The sequence below is a fragment of the Ranitomeya imitator genome, chromosome 2 (genome assembly GCF_032444005.1).
Source record: "Ranitomeya imitator isolate aRanImi1 chromosome 2, aRanImi1.pri, whole genome shotgun sequence".
Lineage (NCBI taxonomy): Eukaryota > Metazoa > Chordata > Amphibia > Anura > Dendrobatidae > Ranitomeya > Ranitomeya imitator.
Window position 1 is genome coordinate 335544814 of NC_091283.1, and position 26886 is coordinate 335571699.

General features: G+C 45.9%; 1 protein-coding gene and 1 long non-coding RNA gene across 2 annotated transcripts; one reads left to right on the forward strand and one right to left on the reverse strand.

Moving 5' to 3' along the window:
* Positions 1-4205: 4205 nt before the first annotated feature.
* On the reverse strand, positions 4206-19924 carry LOC138663636 (uncharacterized). The gene is made up of 2 exons (XR_011318219.1): positions 19492-19924; positions 4206-4612 (listed from the first exon to the last, which is right to left on the reverse strand). It is a non-coding gene; the product is annotated as an uncharacterized lncRNA (long non-coding RNA).
* Positions 19925-22305: 2381 nt separating this feature from the next.
* LOC138663632 (uncharacterized) lies at positions 22306-26446 on the forward strand. The gene is made up of 4 exons (XM_069749913.1): positions 22306-22607; positions 22923-23112; positions 23651-23993; positions 24814-26446. The coding sequence occupies exons 1-4, from the start codon at positions 22569-22571 to the stop codon at positions 24905-24907; spliced, it is 666 nt and encodes a 221-aa protein (XP_069606014.1). The 5' UTR covers positions 22306-22568; the 3' UTR covers positions 24908-26446.
* Positions 26447-26886: the final 440 nt, after the last annotated feature.

Genomic DNA, 26886 nt, shown 5'->3' on the forward strand with positions numbered 1-26886 from the left:
CAGAACCCATTTGGGCCAGGCTGAAGGGACCTGGGTTTGATGCAGGGCATCACTGTCTGTGAATTTTAAGTGTTGTATCAGTGGCCCAAAGGCATTTAACCCCTTAAAAACATCAGTTACTTATTCAAATCTGAGAAAATGGGCTGTTTGCCCACTTTAATGCCAGTTCTGGTGCCCAGAACCCATTTGGGCCAGGCTGGAGGGACGTGGATTTGATGCAGGGCATCACTATCTGTATATTTTAAGTATCAGACCAGTGGCCCAAAGGCATTTAACCCCTTAAAAACATCAGTTACTTATTCAAATCTGAGAAAATGGGCTGTTTTCCCACTTTGATGCCAGTTCTGGTGCCCAGAACCCATTTGGGCCAGGCTGGAGGGACGTGGATTTGATGCAGGGCATCACAATCTGTATATTTTAAGTGTCAGATCAGTGGCCCAAAGGCATTTAAGCCCTTAAAACATCAGTTACTTATTCAAATCTAAGAAAATGGGCTGTTTGCCCACTTTGATGCCAGTTCTGGTGCCCAGAACCCATTTGGGCCAGGCTGGAGGGACGTGGATTTGATGCAGGGCATCATTATCTGTATATTTTAAGTGTCAGATCAGTGGCCCAAAGGCATTTAACCCCTTAAAAACATCAGTTACTTATTCAAATCTAAGAAAATGGGCTGTTTGCCCACTTTGATGCCAGTTCTGGTGCCCAGAACCCATTTGGGCCGGGCTGGAGGGACCTGGGTTGTTTGCAGGGCATCGCTCTGTGTGTATTTTAAGTGTCAGATCAGTGGCCCAAATGCATTTAACCCCTTAAAAACATCAGTTACTTATTCAAATCTGAGAAAATGGGCTGTTTGCCCACTTTAATGCCAGTTCTGATGCCCAGAACCCATTTGGGCCAGGCTGGAGGGACGTGGATTTGATGCAGGGCATCACTATCTGTATATTTTAAGTGTCAGATCAGTGGCCCAAAGGCATTTAACCCCTTAAAAACATCAGTTACTTATTCAAATCTAAGAAAATGGGCTATTTGCCCACTTTAATGCCAGTTCTGGTGCCCAGAACCCATTTGGGCCAGGCTGAAGGGACCTGGGTTTGATGCAGGGCATCACTGTCTGTGAATTTTAAGTGTTGTATCAGTGGCCCAAAGGCATTTAACCCCTTAAAAACATCAGTTACTTATTCAAATATGTGAAAATGGGCTGTTTGCCCACTTTGATGCCAGTTCTGGTGGCCAGAACCCATTTGGGCCAGGCTGAAGGGACCTGGGTTTGATGCAGGGCATCACTGTCTGTGAATTTTAAGTGTTGTATCAGTGGCCCAAAGGCATTTAACCCCTTAAAAACATCAGTTACTTATTCAAATCTGTGGAAATGGGCTGTTTGCCCACTTTGATGCCAGTTCTGGTGCCCAGAACCCATTTGGGCCAGGCTGAAGGGACCTGGTTTTGATGCAGGGCATCACTGTCTATGTATTTTAAGTGTCGTATCAGTGGCCCAAAGGCATTTAACCCCTTAAAAACATCAGTTACTTATTCAAATATGTGAAAATGGGCTGTTTGCCCACTTTGATGCCAGTTCTGGTGGCCAGACCCCATTTGGGCCAGGCTGAAGGGACCTGGGTTTGATGCAGGGCATCACTGTCTGTGTATTTTGTGCATCAGATCAGTGGCCCAAAGGCATTTAACCCCTTAAAAACATCAGTTACTTATTCAAATCTGTGGATATGGGCTGTTTGCCCACTTTGATGCCAGTTCTGGTGCCCAGAACCCATTTGGGCCAGGCTGGAGGGACCTGGTTTTGATGCAGGGCATCACTGTCTGTATATTTTAAGTGTCAGATCAGTGGCCCAAAGGCATTTAACCCCTTAAAAACATCAGTTACTTATTCAAATCTGTGGAAATGGGCAGTTTGCCCACTTTGATGCCAGTTCTGGTGCCCAGAACCCATTTGGGCCAGGCTGGAGGGACGTGGATTTGATGCAGGGCATCACTGTCTGTATATTTTAAGTGTCAGATCAGTGGCCCAAAGGCATTTAACCCCTTAAAAACATCAGTTACTTATTCAAATCTAAGAAAATGGGATGTTTGCCCACTTTGATGCCAGTTCTGGTGCCAAGAACCCATTTGGGCCAGGCTGGAGGGACGTGGATTTGATGCAGGGCATCACTGTCTGTGTATTTTGTGCATCAGATCAGTGGCCCAAAGGCATTTAACCCCTTAAAAACATCAGTTACTTATTCAAATATGTGAAAATGGGCTGTTTGCCCACTTTGATGCCAGTTCTGGTGCCCAGAACCCATTTGGGCCAGGTTGAAGGGACCTGGGTTTGATGCAGGGCATCACTGTCTGTGTATTTTAAGTGTCGTATCAGTGGCCCAAAGGCATTTAACCCCTTAAAAACATCAGTTACTTATTCAAATCTCTGGAAATGGGCTGTTTGCCCACTTTAATGCCAGTTCTGGTGCCCAGAACCCATTTGGGCCAGGCTGGAGGGACGTGGATTTGATGCAGGGCATCACTGTCTGTATATTTTAAGTGTCGTATCAGTGGCCCAAAGGCATTTAACCCCTTAAAAACATCAGTTACTTATTCAAATCTCTGGAAATGGGCTGTTTGCCCACTTTAATGCCAGTTCTGGTGCCCAGAACCCATTTGGGCCAGGCTGGAGGGACGTGGATTTGATGCAGGGCATCACTGTCTGTATATTTTAAGTGTCGTATCAGTGGCCCAAAGGCATTTAACCCCTTAAAAACATCAGTTACTTATTCATATGTCCAAAATTGACTGTCTGCCCACTTTGATGCCAGTTTTGATGCCCAGAACCCATTTGGGCCAGGCTGGAAATAACTGGTTTGGATGTGGGGCGCCCTGTTCTATATGTCTGCAGTGTTAGATCAGTGGCCCAAAGGCATTTAACCCTTTCTTCAGCGCTCTTTGGTGCCCACTTTGATGCCCATTTTTGTGCCAGTTTTATTGTTTTTGTAGCCGTTTTTAAGTGTATTCACATCAGGGCTCCTCGCTGCATTGTCTTTTATTATTGTGATGATCATTTTTTGTTGTTAACCCTATAAAAAACAGAAATGAAAAAAATGCCGTATAAGAAACTGACGAATAAGAAACCAACTTCAGCTCCGAATAAGAAACTGACGAATAAGAAACCAACTTCAGCTTCGTGCTTACTACACTATACACTAGGTGTGGGGGATGTTACACTGTACTGTTCTGTCAAACGGTGACACAAAACTAATATGTAAATCTAAAGTGTATCATCTGGAAGGGCAGGGCCGCCATCAGGGTATTTCTGCCCTGACTGGCGTATGGGCAGAGGCCGGTGGGCCATGAATGTTAGGCCTCATTCACACATCAGTTTTTTGCCATCAGTTGCAATCTGTCGAATTTTGAAAAAAAACGGATCCGGCGCCTAATGCCGCCGGGTCTGTTTTTTTTCTCATAGACTTGTATTAGCGACGGATGGCCTCACGTTTCATCCGTCGTTCGCCGGATCCATTGAAAATTGTTTGTGCGGCGGCTGAAGACAACGGACAAAGTAATGTTTTTTGTGTACGTCGAAAAAACGGACAGTGACGGATCCGGCGACGGATTCCATTTTTTTAACTGAGCATACTCTGATTTATTTAGCCGGATCCGCTAGTCAGATCTGTCCAAAAAAAAAAATCCGTCGCATCAGTTTTTCACAATTTGCGACGGATCCGTCGAGCCAACAGATTGTGACTGACGACAAAAAACTTATGTGTGAAAGGGGCCTTATGGGGGGTTTACTACACTATACACTATGTGTGGGGGATGGGGGATGTTACACTGTACTGTGATGTCAATAGACGATTGGTCCTCATCAAATAGGGTGACACAAAACTAATATGTAAATCTAAAGTGCATCATCTGGAAGGGTCTTATATCACATAGAGCAGGTGACCACAGTGACAACATGAAGAGAAAATCTGCACATAAAGAACATAACAGACACTGATAATGGTTGATAAAATCAGGAGCTTCTAGTGTGATAGACACAAGGAAATTGTACCCAGCGCATGTGAGCAATGACATCCTACACAACAATAGTGTCTCCCTACTTACAGAATACAGTGCTACAAATGGAGACAGTAAGACGAGATGCAAATATAGATGGCAGGGAAGGGCCCAAACATGGTGTCAAATCCAGCAATAAGAAAGTTACAGTGCATAGTGAATATAGTTAGGTCCATATATATTTGGACAAAGACAACATTTTTCTAATTTCGGTTACAGACATTACCACAATGAATTTTAAACAAAACAATTCAGATGCAGTTGAAGTTCAGACTTTCAGCTTTCATTTGAGGGTATCCACATTAAAATTGGATGAAGGGTTTAGGAGTTTCAGCTCCTTAACATGTGCCACCCTGTTTTTAAAGGGACCATAAGTAATTGGACAATTGACTCCAAGGCTATTTCATGGACAGATATGGTCAATCCCTTCATTATATCATTCTCAATTAAGCAGATAAAAGGCCTGGAGTTGATTTGAGGTGTGGTTCTTCCATTTGGAAGGTTTTGCTGTGAAGTAAACATGCGGTCAAAGGAGCTCTCCATGCAGGTGAAACAAGCCATCCTTAAGCTGCAAAAACAGAAAAAAAAACATCTGAGAAATTGCTACAATATTAGGAGTGGCAAAATCTACAGTTTGGTACATCCTGAGAAAGAAAGAAAGCACTGGTGAACTCCTCAATGCAAAAAGACCTGGGCGCCAACGGAAGACAACAGTGGTGGATGATTGCAGAATAATCTCCATGGTGAAGAGAAACCCCTTCACAACAGTAAACCAAGTGAACAACACTCTCCAGGAGGTCGGCGTATCAATATCCAAATCTACCATAAAGAGAAGACTGCATGAAAGTAAATACAGAGGGTTCACTGCACGGTGCAAGCCACTCATAAGCATCAAGAATAAAAAGGCTAGACTGGACTTTGCTAAAAAAACATCTAAAAAAGCCAGCACAGTTCTGGAAGAACATTCTTTGGACAGATGAAACCAAGGTCAACCTCTACCAGAATGATGGAAAGAGAAAAGTATGGCGGAAGTGTGGCACAGCTCATGATCCAAAGCATACCACATCATCTGTAAAACATGGCGGAGGCAGTGTGATGGCTTGGGCATGCATGGCTGCCGGTGGCACTGGGTCACTAGTGATTATTGATGATGTGACACAGGACAGAAGCAGCTTTATGAATTCTGAGGTATTCAGAGCCATAATGTGTGCTCAGATCCAGCCAAATGCAGCCAAACTGATTGGTCGTCATTTCATACTACAGATGGACAATGACCCAAAACATAAAGCCAAAGCAACCCAGGAGTTTGTTAAAGCAAAGTGTCAGGCAGGGAGATATGAGTAACTCTCACCGATGCTAACTCCTGGGGAAATAGTACCTGGAGATAGCCACAGACTCCCAGTAACGCAGGGCAAGCTAGACTGGAGAGAGACACTGCTTCAGTCCTGTCAGGACCTGAATCACCTGACTGGTGATGGGCGTGGTCTAAGCTCAGGCAGCTAGAAGCTGAAGGAAAACTCCTAGAAAGGTAACTACCAAACAGAGCTACCTAGGGGCACAGACAGAGACGTAAACAGATCAGGCCGGGGTCAGAGCACGGGATAGCATAACGGTACCAAGGGACAAGACAAAAGGAGGGTAGGGGCCAAGCCGAGATCAATACCGAACGGGCAGAGAAAGTACAGAGAGGGAATCCAATACACAGTGTCCAGAGAACAGACCGAGTCAAAGAGCCAAGAAATCAAGCAAACCAGGTACACAGCGCGAAACACACTCAGGGGTCAACACACTTAGCCAAAGACGGAAGTATCACTGACAAAGGAAACTCCCAGATGGAGGCTATAAAAAGTCCACCCAGGATCAGTGTGAGGCTACAGGAGTTAACCCTAAAGGAACTGAAACAGACAAACCATGACAGTACCCCCCTCTCAACGGGGGGCCACTGGACCCCCAGGCTTACCCGGATACCTAGAATGAAATGCACGAACTAAGCGATCTGCGTGTATCAAGCGGGCAGCAACCCAGGACCTGTCCTCAGGACCATACCCCTTCCAATGAACCAGATACTGTACAGACCGCCGCACCAACCTGGAATCCACAATGTGATCAATCTCATATTCCATGTGACCCTCAACCAAAACGGGAGACTCCCCCCGAACTGGCACAAAAGGTTTCAGTAGGGATTTATGGAAGACATTAGGGATCTTGAATGAGACTGGTAGAAACAACCTGTATGCTACTGGATTGATCTTTTCCACAATCTTGTATGGGCCAATGAACTTGGGGCCCAACTTGGCTGATGGAACCTTCAGCTTAATGTTTCGTGTGGAGAGCCAAACTTCGTCCCCAACCCGAAACACAGGACCTGGGGTTCTTTTCCTGTCAGCGAAAAATTTATATCTCCCTTGAGACCTGGAGATATTCCGCTGAACCTCTGCCCATGTATTCTTTAATCTTTGAACAGAACCCTCAGCCCCGGGACATCCAGAATCCAAACGAGAAAACTTACCGAAATGTGGAATAAAACCATAATTGATCATAAAAGGAGACATACTGGTAGCTTGGCTCACCCGACTATTGAAGGCGAACTCCGCCAACGGCAGTACATCACACCAGTCATTCTGTCTTGCGGAAGTCAGACATCGGAGAATCTGTTCCAGAGACTGATTAGTGCGTTCTGTCTGACCATTGCTCTCTGGGTGGTAGGCAGATGAAAAAGACAGAGAAATCCCCAATTTTTTATAGAAAGCACGCCAAAACTTAGCCACAAACTGCACCCCACGATCAGACACCACATTCAGGGGTACCCCATGCAACCGGACCACATGCTGCACAAACAATCTGGATAAAGTCTCAGCTGACGGTAGTGCGGTCAAAGGTACAAAATGAGCCTGCTTAGAGAACCTGTCCACCACTACCCATACCACTGTATTGCCTCTAGACAAGGGAAGATTGGTAATAAAGTCCATAGACAAATGAGTCCATGGCCTTTCAGGAACTGCCAAGGGCATAAGTTCTCCGGCCGGCCGGCTGTGTGAGTTTTTAGAACGAGCGCAGACCCCACAACCAGAAATGAATTTTTTAACATCAGAACCAAGAGTAGGCCACCAAAAAATCTTAGCCACCGCAAGACGTGTGGCCGAAATACCAGGGTGAGCCGTAAGCTTGGATTCATGAAACTCCTGCAGGAGTTTAAGTCGAAGCTGCAACGGGACAAACAACTTACCCGCCGGCTTGGCAACAGGAGCCAGAGACTGGGCCCCCTCAATCTCTCGTTCTAACTCAGACGAGACTCCTGCCAACACTACCCCAGGGCGAAGAATGGAGGACGGTGGCTCAGGGGGAGACACCGGATGAAAACTACGAGACAAGGCATCAGCCTTAACATTTTTTGACCCCGGACGAAACGTTATAGTAAACTGAAAACGAGAGAAAAAAAGTGACCAACGGGCTTGTCTGGGGGTAAGTCTTTTGGCAGACTCGATATACGATAAATTTTTATGATCGGTAATCACAGTGACCGGGTGATTGGCCCCCTCCAAAAAGTGCCTCCACTCTTCAAACGCCAATTTTACTGCAAGGAGCTCTCTGTTGCCAACATCATAATGCCTTTCAGCAGCAGAGAACTTCCTAGAAAAAAACCCACATGGCCTGAGATTGGTCAGAGTGGCGGGCCCTTGGGACAACACAGCACCAACCCCCACCTCAGAGGCATCCACTTCCACAATAAAAGGTTTGGACGGATCTGGCTGTACCAAAACCGGGGCAGTAGAAAAGCATTTCTTCAGAGCAGCAAAGGCCTCTTTTGCGGGCAAGGACCAATTTTTCACATCGGCACCTTTGCATGTTAAATCTGTGAGTGGTTTGACCACCTGCGAAAAGCCACGAATAAATTTACGGTAATAATTGGCGAACCCCAAGAAGCGCTGGAGCCCCTTAAGATCTCGGGGTTGCACCCAATCAGCAATGGCCTGCACTTTCTTGGGGTCCATACGAAAACCCTCACCAGAAACAATCAACCCCAAAAAAGATAACTCTTGAACAAAAAACAAACATTTCTCTAACTTAGCAAACAGATGATTTTCCCTAAGTCTTTGGAGGACGGTTCGTACATGAATCAGATGAGACTGACTGTCTGATGAGTATATCAGGATATCATCTAAGTAAATCACAACAAATCGACCAATGAGATCAGCAAACACAACATTGATGAAATTCTGAAAAATGGCGGGGGCGTTGGTAAGACCAAATGGCATGACTAAATTTTCAAAAAGTCCCTCAGATGTGAGGAACGCAGTTTTCCGTTCGTCCCCCTCCCGGACTCTTATCAAATTATAAGCTCCCCGAAGATCCAGTTTGGAGAACCATTTAGCCCCAGATAATTGATTACACAAATCAGGAATCAACGGGAGGGGATACGTATTCCGAACCGTTATTTTACTAAGTTCCCAAAAGTCGAGACAGGGACGTAAACCGCCATCTTTTTTTTTTACAAAAAAGAACCCTGCAGCCACAGGTGAGACAGAGGGACGTATATGACCCTTGCGAAGACTTTCTGCAATGTAATTTTTCATAGCTAAGCGCTCAGGGCCTGACAAATTAAATAGACGGGCTTTAGGCAGTTTAGCCCCCGGGACTAACTCAATGGCGCAATCAAAAAGTCTATGTGGCGGTAACGTCTCGGCCTCGCTTTCTGAGAACACATCTTCGAAGTCTATCAGGTACTCCGGAATACCTTCCAGCTCGACAGATGATACAGACACAGATTTGACAGGTTTAACCAACAATGCAGATTTATAACACAACTTAGAACAATTAGACCCCCATTGAACAATCTCCCCCGTTTTCCAATTAATAACTGGATTATGGCGTTGTAACCAGGGCATACCCAACACCAACCCCGCTGGCAGATTGTCCATAACTAAACAACTTAATTTTTCCTCGTGAGCAGCGCCCACTCTGAGCGAAAACAAATCAGACATAAAGAGGATTCCCTCTTTTGTAAGGGGGGAGGAGTCAATGGCCACCACCTTGACAGGAGTCTTGAGCCTAACTGTCCCTATCTTGCAACGTGTGACCAATTGGGAGTCAATCAGATTGATAGATGAGCCGCAGTCCACAAATGCTGTCGAGAAAGACGAACAACCGTCCACTAACAGCTCCACATGAAGCAACACCTTAGAAAATGAGGACAAATGTACCTGGGGGTCTGAGTAGTCTCCTCGATAACTACCCAGACCTAGTCGTTTCCCACCGACCGGGTCGATGATGGGCAGGAAGGACACTCCTTCTTCCAATGTCCAGCTTCACCACAGTAGAAACATAACTGCTTTTCCCGCCGGCGTTTTCTCTCTTTTTCTTTTAAGGTGAGAGCGCCTACTTCCATAGGCTCAGAAACAGTCTCTTTTCCACTGGAAAACAACGGAGTCTCCACCTGCATCACCCCTCTGGCCGGTAACCTTCGGTCCATTCGGACGGCCTGAGTCATGGCGTCCTCGAGAGTGTTAGTTGGGGGGTGTAATGCCAGGGCATCCTGCAACCGCTCGGACAAGCCTCTACGAAAGAGTCCTCGAAGCGCGGCATCATCCCAAGAAACCTCCGTGGCCCAGCGGCGGAACTCCGTACAGAACCATTCGGCCGAGTGTTTCCCCTGACAGACACTCATCACCATGTCCTCAGCCAATCGCACTCAGTCAGGCTCATCATATATATGCCCGAGGGCCTCAAAGAACGCATTTACCGACATTCTCTCAGGAGCGGTGGGAGGAAGGGAGAATGCCCAAGCCTGCGGGGACCCCCTTAACAGGGACATGACAACCCCTACCCTCTGACTTTCAACCCCAGAGGACCGTGGTCTCAAATTGAAAAAGAGTTTACAACCCTCTTTGAAAACCCTGAACTCTTTCTTGTTCCCAGAAAAAAGGTCAGGCAATTTTACAGGGGGTTCTGGAGACACCAGTGCAACATCACTCGCCATAGCCCCCTGAAAACCAGAAGACAATGCCCCCTGCACAGTCTCAGTGACCTGCCGCTGAGAACGAGCAAGGGCCTGCTGCTCCAGAGTCAAAGCCTGAAACATCTGGCTCAGTTTTTTCATCTGTTCAGATAAAGACTGTATGGGATCCATAACCCTCCCCACAACACACACCCCAAACAGAGCAGTGAAACAAAAATAACTTAGTGGTTCAGTGATAATGTCAGGCAGGGAGATATGAGTAACTCTCACCGATGCTAACTCCTGGGGAAATAGTACCTGGAGATAGCCACAGACTCCCAGTAACGCAGGGCAAGCTAGACTGGAGAGAGACACTGCTTCAGTCCTGTCAGGACCTGAATCACCTGACTGGTGATGGGCGTGGTCTAAGCTCAGGGAGCTAGAAGCTGAAGGAAAACTCCTAGAAAGGTAACTACCAAACAGAGCTACCTAGGGGCACAGACAGAGACGTAAACAGATCAGGCCGGGGTCAGAGCACGGGATAGCATAACGGTACCAAGGGACAAGACAAAAGGAGGGTAGGGGCCAAGCCGAGATCAATACCGAACGGGCAGAGAAAGTACAGAGAGGGAATCCAATACACAGTGTCCAGAGAACAGACCGAGTCAAAGAGCCAAGAAATCAAGCAAACCAGGTACACAGCGCGAAACACACTCAGGGGTCAACACACTTAGCCAAAGACGGAAGTATCACTGACAAAGGAAACTCCCAGATGGAGGCTATAAAAAGTCCACCCAGGATCAGTGTGAGGCTACAGGAGTTAACCCTAAAGGAACTGAAACAGACAAACCATGACAGTACCCCCCTCTCAACGGGGGGCCACTGGACCCCCAGGCTTACCCGGATACCTAGAATGAAATGCACGAACTAAGCGATCTGCGTGTATCAAGCGGGCAGCAACCCAGGACCTGTCCTCAGGACCATACCCCTTCCAATGAACCAGATACTGTACAGACCGCCGCACCAACCTGGAATCCACAATGTGATCAATCTCATATTCCATGTGACCCTCAACCAAAACGGGAGACTCCCCCCGAACTGGCACAAAAGGTTTCAGTAGGGATTTATGGAAGACATTAGGGATCTTGAATGAGACTGGTAGAAACAACCTGTATGCTACTGGATTGATCTTTTCCACAATCTTGTATGGGCCAATGAACTTGGGGCCCAACTTGGCTGATGGAACCTTCAGCTTAATGTTTCGTGTGGAGAGCCAAACTTCGTCCCCAACCCGAAACACAGGACCCGGGGTTCTTTTCCTGTCAGCGAAAAATTTATATCTCCCTTGAGACCTGGAGATATTCCGCTGAACCTCTGCCCATGTATTCTTTAATCTTTGAACAGAACCCTCAGCCCCGGGACATCCAGAATCCAAACGAGAAAACTTACCGAAATGTGGAATAAAACCATAATTGATCATAAAAGGAGACATACTGGTAGCTTGGCTCACCCGACTATTGAAGGCGAACTCCGCCAACGGCAGTACATCACACCAGTCATTCTGTCTTGCGGAAGTCAGACATCGGAGAATCTGTTCCAGAGACTGATTAGTGCGTTCTGTCTGACCATTGCTCTCTGGGTGGTAGGCAGATGAAAAAGACAGAGAAATCCCCAATTTTTTATAGAAAGCACGCCAAAACTTAGCCACAAACTGCACCCCACGATCAGACACCACATTCAGGGGTACCCCATGCAACCGGACCACATGCTGCACAAACAATCTGGATAAAGTCTCAGCTGACGGTAGTGCGGTCAAAGGTACAAAATGAGCCTGCTTAGAGAACCTGTCCACCACTACCCATACCACTGTATTGCCTCTAGACAAGGGAAGATTGGTAATAAAGTCCATAGACAAATGAGTCCATGGCCTTTCAGGAACTGCCAAGGGCATAAGTTCTCCGGCCGGCCGGCTGTGTGAGTTTTTAGAACGAGCGCAGACCCCACAACCAGAAATGAATTTTTTAACATCAGAACCAAGAGTAGGCCACCAAAAAATCTTAGCCACCGCAAGACGTGTGGCCGAAATACCAGGGTGAGCCGTAAGCTTGGATTCATGAAACTCCTGCAGGAGTTTAAGTCGAAGCTGCAACGGGACAAACAACTTACCCGCCGGCTTGGCAACAGGAGCCAGAGACTGGGCCCCCTCAATCTCTCGTTCTAACTCAGACGAGACTCCTGCCAACACTACCCCAGGGCGAAGAATGGAGGACGGTGGCTCAGGGGGAGACACCGGATGAAAACTACGAGACAAGGCATCAGCCTTAACATTTTTTGACCCCGGACGAAACGTTATAGTAAACTGAAAACGAGAGAAAAAAAGTGACCAACGGGCTTGTCTGGGGGTAAGTCTTTTGGCAGACTCGATATACGATAAATTTTTATGATCGGTAATCACAGTGACCGGGTGATTGGCCCCCTCCAAAAAGTGCCTCCACTCTTCAAACGCCAATTTTACTGCAAGGAGCTCTCTGTTGCCAACATCATAATTCCTTTCAGCAGCAGAGAACTTCCTAGAAAAAAACCCACATGGCCTGAGATTGGTCAGAGTGGCGGGCCCTTGGGACAACACAGCACCAACCCCCACCTCAGAGGCATCCACTTCCACAATAAAAGGTTTGGACGGATCTGGCTGTACCAAAACCGGGGCAGTAGAAAAGCATTTCTTCAGAGCAGCAAAGGCCTCTTTTGCGGGCAAGGACCAATTTTTCACATCGGCACCTTTGCATGTTAAATCTGTGAGTGGTTTGACCACCTGCGAAAAGCCACGAATAAATTTACGGTAATAATTGGCGAACCCCAAGAAGCGCTGGAGCCCCTTAAGATCTCGGGGTTGCACCCAATCAGCAATGGCCTGCACTTTCTTGGGGTCCATACGAAAACCCTCACCAGAAACAATCAACCCCAAAAAAGATAACTCTTGAACAAAAAACAAACATTTCTCTAACTTAGCAAACAGATGATTTTCCCTAAGTCTTTGGAGGACGGTTCGTACATGAATCAGATGAGACTGACTGTCTGATGAGTATATCAGGATATCATCTAAGTAAATCACAACAAATCGACCAATGAGATCAGCAAACACAACATTGATGAAATTCTGAAAAATGGCGGGGGCGTTGGTAAGACCAAATGGCATGACTAAATTTTCAAAAAGTCCCTCAGATGTGAGGAACGCAGTTTTCCGTTCGTCCCCCTCCCGGACTCTTATCAAATTATAAGCTCCCCGAAGATCCAGTTTGGAGAACCATTTAGCCCCAGATAATTGATTACACAAATCAGGAATCAACGGGAGGGGATACGTATTCCGAACCGTTATTTTACTAAGTTCCCAAAAGTCGAGACAGGGACGTAAACCGCCATCTTTTTTTTTTACAAAAAAGAACCCTGCAGCCACAGGTGAGACAGAGGGACGTATATGACCCTTGCGAAGACTTTCTGCAATGTAATTTTTCATAGCTAAGCGCTCAGGGCCTGACAAATTAAATAGACGGGCTTTAGGCAGTTTAGCCCCCGGGACTAACTCAATGGCGCAATCAAAAAGTCTATGTGGCGGTAACGTCTCGGCCTCGCTTTCTGAGAACACATCTTCGAAGTCTATCAGGTACTCCGGAATACCTTCCAGCTCGACAGATGATACAGACACAGATTTGACAGGTTTAACCAACAATGCAGATTTATAACACAACTTAGAACAATTAGACCCCCATTGAACAATCTCCCCCGTTTTCCAATTAATAACTGGATTATGGCGTTGTAACCAGGGCATACCCAACACCAACCCCGCTGGCAGATTGTCCATAACTAAACAACTTAATTTTTCCTCGTGAGCAGCGCCCACTCTGAGCGAAAACAAATCAGACATAAAGAGGATTCCCTCTTTTGTAAGGGGGGAGGAGTCAATGGCCACCACCTTGACAGGAGTCTTGAGCCTAACTGTCCCTATCTTGCAACGTGTGACCAATTGGGAGTCAATCAGATTGATAGATGAGCCGCAGTCCACAAATGCTGTCGAGAAAGACGAACAACCGTCCACTAACAGCTCCACATGAAGCAACACCTTAGAAAATGAGGACAAATGTACCTGGGGGTCTGAGTAGTCTCCTCGATAACTACCCAGACCTAGTCGTTTCCCACCGACCGGGTCGATGATGGGCAGGAAGGACACTCCTTCTTCCAATGTCCAGCTTCACCACAGTAGAAACATAACTGCTTTTCCCGCCGGCGTTTTCTCTCTTTTTCTTTTAAGGTGAGAGCGCCTACTTCCATAGGCTCAGAAACAGTCTCTTTTCCACTGGAAAACAACGGAGTCTCCACCTGCATCACCCCTCTGGCCGGTAACCTTCGGTCCATTCGGACGGCCTGAGTCATGGCGTCCTCGAGAGTGTTAGTTGGGGGGTGTAATGCCAGGGCATCCTGCAACCGCTCGGACAAGCCTCTACGAAAGAGTCCTCGAAGCGCGGCATCATCCCAAGAAACCTCCGTGGCCCAGCGGCGGAACTCCGTACAGAACCATTCGGCCGAGTGTTTCCCCTGACAGACACTCATCACCATGTCCTCAGCCAATCGCACTCAGTCAGGCTCATCATATATATGCCCGAGGGCCTCAAAGAACGCATTTACCGACATTCTCTCAGGAGCGGTGGGAGGAAGGGAGAATGCCCAAGCCTGCGGGGACCCCCTTAACAGGGACATGACAACCCCTACCCTCTGACTTTCAACCCCAGAGGACCGTGGTCTCAAATTGAAAAAGAGTTTACAACCCTCTTTGAAAACCCTGAACTCTTTCTTGTTCCCAGAAAAAAGGTCAGGCAATTTTACAGGGGGTTCTGGAGACACCAGTGCAACATCACTCGCCATAGCCCCCTGAAAACCAGAAGACAATGCCCCCTGCACAGTCTCAGTGACCTGCCGCTGAGAACGAGCAAGGGCCTGCTGCTCCAGAGTCAAAGCCTGAAACATCTGGCTCAGTTTTTTCATCTGTTCAGATAAAGACTGTATGGGATCCATAACCCTCCCCACAACACACACCCCAAACAGAGCAGTGAAACAAAAATAACTTAGTGGTTCAGTGATAATGTCAGGCAGGGAGATATGAGTAACTCTCACCGATGCTAACTCCTGGGGAAATAGTACCTGGAGATAGCCACAGACTCCCAGTAACGCAGGGCAAGCTAGACTGGAGAGAGACACTGCTTCAGTCCTGTCAGGACCTGAATCACCTGACTGGTGATGGGCGTGGTCTAAGCTCAGGGAGCTAGAAGCTGAAGGAAAACTCCTAGAAAGGTAACTACCAAACAGAGCTACCTAGGGGCACAGACAGAGACGTAAACAGATCAGGCCGGGGTCAGAGCACGGGATAGCATAACGGTACCAAGGGACAAGACAAAAGGAGGGTAGGGGCCAAGCCGAGATCAATACCGAACGGGCAGAGAAAGTACAGAGAGGGAATCCAATACACAGTGTCCAGAGAACAGACCGAGTCAAAGAGCCAAGAAATCAAGCAAACCAGGTACACAGCGCGAAACACACTCAGGGGTCAACACACTTAGCCAAAGACGGAAGTATCACTGACAAAGGAAACTCCCAGATGGAGGCTATAAAAAGTCCACCCAGGATCAGTGTGAGGCTACAGGAGTTAACCCTAAAGGAACTGAAACAGACAAACCATGACACAAAGAAGTGGAATATTCTTGAATGGCCAAGTCAGTCACCTGATCTCAACCCAATTGAGCAGCATTTCACTTGTTAAAGACTAAACTTCAGACAGAAAGGCGCACAAACAAACAGCAACTGAAAACCACAGTAGTGAAGGCCTGGCAGAGCATAAAAAAGGAGGAAACACAGCGTCTGGTGATGTCCATGAGTTCAAGACTTCAGGCAGTCATTGCCAACAAAGGGTTTTCAACCAAGTACTAAAAATGAACATTTTAGTTAAAATTATTGAATCTGTCCAATTACTTTTGGTCCCTTTAAAAACAGGGTGGCACATGTTAAGGAGCTGAAACTCCTAAACCCTTCATCCAATTTTAATGTGGATACCCTCAAATGAAAGCTGAAAGACTGAACTTCAACTGTATCTGAATTGTTTTGTCTAAAATTCATTGTGGTAATATCTATAACCAAAATTAGAAAAATGTTGTCTCTGTCCAAATATATATGGACCTAACTGTATGTACTCTATTAAAGTGAACCTGTCACCAGGTATGGTCGATAACATGCCGCTACCGCCTTTCAGTGTGTTACGCTCACGCCCTGACTGGTGGGCGTGAGCTCGGGGGGTTTGTGGCCCCACTGTGCCACAAACCAGACTACCCTGGAAGGGGCATGACTATGACAGCTGCCTGGGTTTTCACTGGAGCCTCTGATGGTGAGGACAGGCTTGTGCAGCAGGCAGCTGCCAGGTGCTACTCCAGGGTGGTGTCTGGCTGTGGCTCCTGATCCCACTTGGGAGACAGGAAGACCAGGATTGGTGCGGGCATTAGGCAGGACTGGCAGAAGAGCACGGCAGGAACACAGACAAGTAGGCTGACACGGCTGAGATAGGGCTGGCAGAGACACGGCAGAGAACACAGGGCTGACAGAGACACGGCAGGAAACAGGACTGGCTAGGACGGCAGGAACACAGGACTGGAAGGCAGGGCAGGAACGGCAGGACTGGCAGGAACACAGGATTGGGAGGCACGGCAGAGAACACAGGACTGGTTGATGTGGTATATGAAGGAACAGGTAAGGGCCTGTTCACACTGGACGTGCAGGTACAGATATGTAGTTTGGAACACAGGGCTGGCAGAGACACGGCAAAGAACACAGGGCTTGCTAATGAGATATTAGAATCAGGCTGCACTCAGATGACACCCGAGTGCAGTCCAATTGTGAGTGAGATGAAGGAACAGGTAGGGATATACAGTGGGGCAAAAAAGTATTTAGTCAGTCAGCAATAGTGCAAGTTCCACCACTTAAAAAGATGAGAGGCGGCTGTAATTTACATCATAGGTAGACCTCAACTATGGGAGACAAACTGAGAAAAAAAAATCCAGAAAATCACATTGTCTGTTTTTTTTATCATTTTATTTGCATATTATGGTGGAAAATAAGTATTTGGTCAGAAACAAACAATCAAGATTTCTGGCTCTCACAGACCTGTAACTTCTTCTTTAAGAGTCTCCTCTTTCCTCCACTCATTACCTGTAGTAATGGCAGCTGTTTAAACTTGTTATCAGTATAAAAAGACACCTGTGCACACCCTCAAACAGTCTGACTCCAAAAAACTCCACTATGGTGAAGACCAAAGAGCTGTCAAAGGACACCAGAAACAAAATTGTAGCCCTGCACCAGGCTGGGAAGACTGAATCTGCAATAGCCAACCAGCTTGGAGTGAAGAAATCAACAGTGGGAGCAATAATTAGAAAATGGAAGACATACAAGACCACTGATAATCTCCCTCGATCTGGGGCTCCACGCAAAATCCCACCCCGTGGGGTCAGAATGATCACAAGAACGGTGAGCAAAAATCCCAGAACCACGCGGGGGGACCTAGTGAATGAACTGCAGAGAGCTGGGACCAATGTAACAAGGCCTACCATAAGTAACACACTACACCACCATGGACTCAGATCCTGCAGTGCCAGACGTGTCCCACTGCTTAAGCCAGTACATGTCCGGGCCCGTCTGAAGTTTGCTAGAGAGCATTTGGATGATCCAGAGGAGTTTTGGGAGAATGTCCTATGGTCTGATGAAACCAAACTGGAACTGTTTGGTAGAAACACAACTTGTTGTGTTTGGAGGAAAAAGAATACTGAGTTGCATCCATCAAACACCATACCTACTGTAAAGCATGGTGGTGGAAACATCATGCTTTGGGGCTGTTTCTCTGCAAAGGGGCCAGGACGACTGATCCGGGTACATGAAAGAATGAATGGGGCCATGTATCGTGAGATTTTGAGTGCAAACCTCCTTCCATCAGCAAGGACATTGAAGATGAAACGTGGCTGGGTCTTTCAACATGACAATGATCCAAAGCACACCGCCAGGGCAACGAAGGAGTGGCTTCGTAAGAAGCATTTCAAGGTCCTGGAGTGGCCTAGCCAGTCTCCAGATCTCAACCCTATAGAAAACCTTTGGAGGGAGTTGAAAGTCCGTGTTGCCAAGCGAAAAGCCAAAAACATCACTGCTCTAGAGGAGATCTGCATGGAGGAATGGGCCAACATACCAACAACAGTGTGTGGCAACCTTGTGAAGACTTACAGAAAACGTTTGACCTCTGTCATTGCCTACAAAGGATATATTACATAGTATTGAGATGAAATTTTGTTTCTGACCAAATACTTATTTTCCACCATAATATGCAAATAAAATGATAAAAAAACAGACAATGTGATTTTCTGGATTTTTTTTTCTCAGTTTGTCTCCCATAGTTGAGGTCTACCTATGATGTAAATTACAGACGCCTCTCATCTTTTTAAGTGGTGGAACTTGCACTATTGCTGACTGACTAAATACTTTTTTGCCCCACTGTATAGTTTGGAGGAACAGGTAGGGACCTGTTCACACAGGAGAGGAGTGAAAGACTGCAGATAGGAATGGAAAAGCAGCAAGCGGTAGCGTAGCAACAAAAGCTGAGCTGAGCCACAAAGAATGTGGAGAGAAGCTGCAGCAAGAGATACTGCAGAAGCTAAGCAAAGTGGAACTGCAAGGATTGCAGAGGGGAACTGCAGCAAGAGGTTTCTGCAGCAACGGGAGCGGAGCAGAGCAAGACGGAGCAGAACCGCAGAAGTGCGGAGCAGCGGCAAAGCCACCAAGATGCAGAGCAGGCAGAGCCGCAAGAGTGCGGAGTGCAAGCAGACCGAGAACACAAGGAAAGACACAGCAGGGAAGGAAGCCACACACAAGGAGACCGAGACAAGACTAAGTACAGACAAGGCAATGGAACAAGACACAAGGACAAAGACACAGGGACAAAGACACAGGGACCAGGATATTCTACCTCCTGGAGGGCGGACTACAAGAACAAGGCAAAAGCACAGAGAAAAGCTCAGAGGGAGTAACTCAGAGCAAGGCCAGGCAAACTCAGCAGCTAGACACTAACTGAGCTAACACATTGCACAGGCCCAGACCACAGGGTGGAGCTGCACTATATACAGGAGGCCTCTTGGTAATTGGTCAGGAACTGATTAGACAGATGCACCTGATTCCTATAAGAACCAGAGAGTTCAGGCGCCGGCCCCCTATACACATAGCCATGAGGCATGCAGAGAGCAGAGACACAGAACATGGAGCTGGCATGAAACAGAAACCACATCATGGCCTGGAGCAGTGGGTAAGATTGTGAGAGATGTGAGGCCATGCCGTGATGCCAGCAGAGTTGTTACACAGTGCTTACCTACAGCATTCTATAATGCTGTAGATAAGCCCCCAATCTGACCAGAGAGACAGGAAAATAGAATTAAACTTACCGGTAATTCGGTTTCTAGGAACCTTCCACGTCAGCAAAGGAGGTTGTTTCCACACACTAATGGGAGACAGGAAGCACAAGAGGTTAAAAGCCCCTCCCACTTCCTATTCGCCAGTGACTTATTATAACGAACACCATAGCACTGGTTACCTTTAAGGTCCCCGGAATACTCCAAGGAACATAGGGAGGGAAGGTTCCTAAAAACCAAATTACCAGTAAGTCTAATTATATTTTCTCTAGTCACCTTCCACAACAGCATAGGAGGAATACCAACTAATACGGTACTAGGAAGACCACGGCCTTGAGTACTTTTCGGCCAAGGACTAGATCCCTTTTGGACAATAAGTCCAATCTATAGTGTTTTGTGAAGGTATGCACTGAAGACCATGTTGCAGCTCTGCAGATCTGCTAGATGGAGGCGCCTTCTCTTTCTGCCCAGGAGACTGATGTGGACCTTGTAGAGTGGGCCTTGACCCCGGTCAGAGGAGTCATGCCCTGGGCCAGATACGCTTCGGATATGGCTTTTTGATCCAACTTGAGATGTTGCTTTTTGACACCTTTTTCCCCTTATTTTGACCTGATGGATGTGTAAATAAGTTCTGGTCAATTCTCCAAGGACTGGTTTACTCTAGGTAGAATAAGATGGTACACCGAACATGGAATTCCTCCTCTTTTGGATTGCGTGGATACTGGCAGAAGGAGGGAAATATGATCTCCTGGGACCGGTCGGGGCCTCCTCTTCCACGCACGGCAGCAGCAGGTTGGTAACGTATTATTTTCGCATCTGTTTAGTCTCCCCCTTCTTTTGCATGGGACTTCCCGGGATTATGTGAAATATATGGCTTACTGAGCCACTAGGGGGAACTAATCTATAATGCTTATATTTCTGCACAGATAGTTGTGATAAGCCATAAGGGGTCAGTCTCTATATATAATACTTTAACGTGACACCCGTTTATTTGGCTATATACCTTTTTACCTTCCTGCTGCTTGCTTGGTACTTTGGAGCTTTATCTCCTGTGTAGCTGCCCACTTTCTGGTATTAGTATACACTACAATTATATTGAATATTGGGCCAATACTTATTTCATGACTCTGATTACATCTTTACATGCTCTTATACATGGCCTTTCTACCTTATAGCTACCATTTGATTTGCTCGTTAATGGATTAGTGTATTTGTGCGTGGCACTAGGCTCGCCTCTTCTCTCATCTTTTGCATTTTACGTATTTGTTTTTTATGTACTTATTGTAATGTTTTGAATTTGTCTTAATAAAGCTGTTATTTTTTGAGCTCTTGTGTCCATTGTTTCTTGGTTCTCTTATATCTTATGATGGCGGAGCATTTAAATTGTTTGCCCTCCCTATAGGTTTACTGATCTAGCTTGTGTGTTTCAGCACATCTTTCTTGGGCTATGGATCTGAAAGCACGGGATCAATCCTGGCTGGCACATATCGATGCAATTTTTAAGAGTGAGGCGACACCTAGTGGTGAAACAGAGAATGGGACTATAATGGAAATTAAAACCAATTTGACATTTATGTTGAAAAAAAGAATGCGTATCTGGTGGAATAAGGCTACTCTGGAGAGCTACCTATCTAAAAACATGATCCCTAGGGGCCTTCGGGTTAGAATTTTACCTTCATTTCCCGTTGAGGATCCTTTTTTTCGCTCTCGATGGGAGGAAGCTTGCAACATATGCTCACGTTCCCTCATTGAATTACTTATTGGACTGAATAAAAAAAGCCTGGAATCAATGGAGATCGAAATCGAAACTCTACAGAAAAAACTCACCGAGTCCGTGAGTTCAGCGGATATGGATGTATTCAAGAAGGACCTTGATGGACAATTTGTCATCTGGGAAAAGGAGATCAAGGAGGTAAAAACCAGTAAATTTATGAGAGATGTACAAGACTTCAAAACTAATTCCGTGTACAAGTGGTATAAACCACGGATGTCAACACGATCCTCCTCAATTTCCTCCCTGTCTTCGGCTGAAGGTAAAACTGAGACTCTGGATGTACAATGCTTCTCCTCTACTGGTAGAAATAAAAGAAAGGGTACGAACTATAACCGGAAATATAAAGGTACCTTCACACATAACAATATTGTTAACGATATCGTTGCTATTTGTGACGTAGCAACGATATCGTTAATGAAATCGTTATGTGTGACAGCGACCAACGATCAGGCCCCTGCTGGGAGATCGTTGGTCGCTGAATAAAGTCCAGAACTTTATTTCGTCGCTGGACTCCCTGGAGACATCGCTGGATCGGCGTGTGTGACACCGATCCAGCGATGTCTTCACTGGTAACCAGGGTAAACATCGGGTAACTAAGCGCAGGGCCGCGCTTAGTAACCCGATGTTTACCCTGGTTACCATGCTAAAAGTAAAAAAAAACAAACACTACATACTTACCTACAGCCGTCTGTCCTCCAGCGCTGTGCTCTGCTCTCCTGCTGTACTGGCTGTGAGCCGGAAAGCAGAGCGGTGACGTCACCGCTCTGCTTTCCGGCTCCCAGACAGTACAGGAGGAGAGCAGAGAAGCAGAGCACAGCGCTGGAGGACAGACAGCTGTAGGTAAGTATGTACTGTTTGTTTTTTTTTACTTTTAGCATGGTATCTAGGGTAAACATCGGGTTACTAAGCGCGGCCCTGCGCTTAGTTACCCGATGTTTACCCTGGTTACCGGCATCGTTGGTCACTGGAGAGCGGTCTGTGTGACAGCTCTCCAGCGACCAAACAGCGACGCTGCAGCGATTCGGATCGTTGTCGGTATCGCTGCAGCGTCGCTAAATGTGAAGGGGCCTTAACTCTTCCAAACGTGCCTATACCAACACCGCAGGACCATCTAAACTACAGGTGATTAACCTTTCTTCTGTCTCTCTCACTGATGCACAGCTGGAAGTATTAAGTCTGGGTTTATCTTTCTCCCCTACTTCATTCAATCTCTTCACAGCAATAAAGGATCTTCATTTATTCGCGAGAAAGTTGGTACTGCATAAATTACATCAGAGAAATAATCCGGATAACACACAATGGACTACTGAGGAGCAGGAAACAATTGCCATTTTGAATGAACTTTGTGAGGAATCTTTACCAACTGCCTCCAAGGGTAAGTTTGTATTACCTAAGCCCAAACGCTTCCCCCCACTTAACCTCTTCCCCGAGATTGATCTTTTTGTTAAAGTGGTTACTGAAGATCTTAAGAAAATCCCAATTGGTTTGCAACATGATAATTTTGACCCGTGAACAACGACGAGCCCTGACTGAATTACGCTCCATAGATCGAGTATTAATTAAGCCTGCCGATAAAGGCGGTAATATCGTACTGTGGCCAACTGAAATGTATGAAAAAGAGGCCTTCCGACAGTTGCGTGATTAAGACACCTACAGGAAATTGAGTTTCAATCCTACCTCTATTTTTCAGGTAGAGCTGTTGGATATACTTGAGGAAGCATTTATTGACGGATTAATTACCAAAGATTTGAGAGATGGCTTGGTCCCTGATGCACCACGGACTCCATGTCTGTATCTTTTACCCAAAGTGCATAAAAACTTGACGTGCCCTACTGGTCGACCAATTGTGTCCGGAAATGGAGGACTTACGGAGAATGTGGGTAAGATGCTTGATTTTTACCTCAAACCTATTGTTGAAACCCTTCCTTCTTACCTGAGAGACACGGGGGACATCTTGTCAAAAATTTCAAACATTAATATGGAACCAGACATGCTGTTGGTAACATTAGACGTAGAGTCTCTCTACACGTCTATCCGGCATGCAGATGGCATGGAAGCGGTGAGCTTCTTTTTGAGTAATACTGATATTGATGACCATTTTTGTAGATTTTTGTTATCTCTGCTGGAATTCGCGTTGAGTCATAACTTTTTTATTTTTAAGGAGGCACTCTACCTACAGCTCCAGGGTACAGCCATGGGGGCGGCCTTTGCGCCGTCCTATGCATGTCTGTTCCTGGGGCTGTGGGAGAGAAACATTTTCATCACTGATGCCACTCCCCTTTCATCTAATGTACTTATGTGGGCCAGATATATAGATGATGTTTTCGCTATCTGGCAAGGTACTGAAAAAGATCTCTTGAAGTTTATTGATGAACTTAATGTCAATGACTCTAACATTAAACTTACCTGCCATTACAGCCGAGAGAGGGTCGACTTCTTGGATGTGTGTATCCGCAGGGATGGAGATGGCTTCCTCCAGAGTGATCTACATAGGAAGGAAACATCAGTTAACAGTTTGTTACACTCCACATCAGCTCATCCAAGACATCTTAAGAACAGTATCCCATATGGACAACTCCTTAGAGCAAAACGGATATGCTCGGAGGACACCTTATATCAAAAACAAGCAGAAGATATTTCCCATCGCTTCATGGATCGTGGCTACTCGTCAAGGACAATCAGACGCTGCAGGAGGAGGGCTTCACGAATTGATAGAGCAAGCCTCTTTGGGACCAAGAGGGAATCTCAAGCACCCACTCAGGTGAGATTTATAGCAACCTTCTCAAACAAGTCAACAAAGGTTAGAGAAATACTGGGCAAATATTGGCCCATCATCAAACATGATTCCGTATTGACAAAATGTCTTACAAACATACCCTCTGTTACGTACCGGAGGAATAAGAATCTAAGAGACCTCCTTACCCATAGTCACTATAGGGGACCAGAATCTAAATGTGCGTTTGGCTCTAAAGGCCCGAGATGGTTTTTTTTCCCATGCCATGATTATACGGCATGTAAAAACTTGGAACGCTGCTTTACATGTTTATCCAGTGATGGGTCTAAAGAATTTCGGATCACCCAGCATATTACCTGCTCCACGGACCATGTGGTATACTATGCCACTTGCCCTTGTGGCCTCATTTATGTGGGCCTCACATCACGCCAACTGCGCATCAGAATCAGAGAGCACATCCAGGACATCAAAGCAGCCTTGAATTCATCGGCTGATGAGTTCTTAAAGCCGATTCCAAGGCATTTCAAAGAAAAACACGGGTGTAACAGTCACCTCTTGAGAGTACGTGGTATAGATCGTGTCCTAATGGATGGACGAGGTGGTGATATGAAGAAACGCCTCGCCCAATTGGAAGCCCAATGGATTGTCCGCATAGATTGCATTCGCCCTAAAGGGCTTAATGAGGTTTTGAGTTTTGTCCCATTCTTGTAGTTTCTTAGTTTTTTATAGTTCTGTATTGATTTTTACTTAGTCTATAAAAAACTTTTTATCTAGTGTTAGTGGTTTTTTAACAGTTGTTTTGTTTTAATGTTACTCACATATCTCTTTTTTTCTATTTATTTAACAGACTATTTACGTCCTTTCATTATTCTCCCTTTATGATCCAGGAAGCGTTGACAGATTCAGCTATCAAGAAGCCAAGAGTCCACACTTATAAATAATTGTTGGTGATTCTCACATTCCCCTGCTTATGTCTCCATTTCAGCTTTATTTGTTACCAACCACTTTGGTGGTTTTTATCTCTAGTCTAATATATAGGTACCCATATGTTGAGTGTCTGTTAGTTAATAGAAGTGCACTGTCTTTTTAAATTTTCTATTTTTGCATACGTATTAATATTAGCTATTGTGTCACCATTATTGGGTGCCGTCAGATTCTCCAGCACAAATAAAAATATACTGTACAGCTCTCACTATTTATCTTTTTTAGGATTTCCCTTCAGCAGTCTTTAGTATTGCTTGGATTTCACATCCATTTTTAAGTCCATTTTTTCGTGTATGTAATTTATATGGACTTTTTCACCTCACTATCAATAATATCATCATCATTTTTTCATCTGCCTTTTCCTTGTCCATGTGCATTATCTCGTTACAATTTATATTAGCTAATGGCACTATTTGACGCTATTTTGACTAGCATCTTTCATTATTGACACTTATGTCTATGTAAATTATTAGCATACTTTTTATCTCTTTAGTTTCTCTCATTATATTATTCTCTTTTATCACAGCTGTGTCCGGCTTCTATGCGAGCACCTCTGTTTGATCTCACCTTCCCTCCTGTTTTATCACATTCACCGTACAAGCTAGGTATGTGCACAGACTCTCTGTAGACTCCTTGGTGCCTATTCTATGTCAGTCGCTTTCCTGCCCTCTGAGCGGCGTGCGCTTCCCCGGGTAGGCGTGGCTTGGTTGCCGTGGATACGCGTCCTCTCTGCGTCGCACATCTGGCCCCTCCTACTGACGCGTCAGTGTGGGGCGCGGCTGTGTGACGTTGGACGCCGCCTCCATCCACGGCCGAGCCTGGGTAAGCGCCGCCATTGCCGCCTGGAGGTTTTAGCAGTTCGGTATTTAAGGACCCTCACTCCACTCCTCACTAGTGCCCCCCGAGGAAGCAACTCCTGCGAAACGCGCGTCGGGGCCTCCTCTTCCACGCACGGCAGCAGCAGGTTGGTAACGTATTATTTTCGCATCTGTTTAGTCTCCCCCTTCTTTTGCATGGGACTTCCCGGGATTATGTGAAATATATGGCTTACTGAGCCACTAGGGGGAACTAATCTATAATGCTTATATTTCTGCACAGATAGTTGTGATAAGCCATAAGGGGTCAGTCTCTATATATAATACTTTAACGTGACACCCGTTTATTTGGCTATATACCTTTTTACCTTCCTGCTGCTTGCTTGGTACTTTGGAGCTTTATCTCCTGTGTAGCTGCCCACTTTCTGGTATTAGTATACACTACAATTATATTGAATATTGGGCTAATACTTATTTCATGACTCTGATTACATCTTTACATGCTCTTATACATGGCCTTTCTACCTTATAGCTACCATTTGATTTGCTCGTAAATGGATTAGTGTATTTGTGCGTGGCACTAGGCTCGCCTCTTCTCTCATCTTTTGCGTATTTGTTTTTTATGTACTTATTGTAATGTTTTGAATTTGTCTTAATAAAGCTGTTATTTTTTGAGCTCTTGTGTCCATTGTTTCTTGGTTCCCTTTTGGACAATAAGTCCAATCTATAGTGTTTTGTGAAGGTATGCAGTGAAGACCATGTTGCAGCTCTGCAGATCTGCTAGATGGAGGCGCCTTCTCTTTCTGCCCAGGAGACTGATGTGGACCTTGTAGAGTGGGCCTTGACCCCGGTCGGAGGAGTCATGCCCTGGGCCAGATACGCTTCGGATATGGCTTTTTGATCCAACTTGAGATGGTGCTTTTTGACACCTTTTTCCCCTTATTTTGACCTGATGGATGTGTAAATAAGTTCTGGTCAATTCTCCAAGGACTGGTTTACTCTAGGTAGAATAAGATGGTACACCGAACATGGAATTCCTCCTCTTTTGGATTGCGTGGATACTGGCAGAAGGAGGGAAATATGATCTCCTGGGACCGGTGAAAATCGGACACAACCTTAGG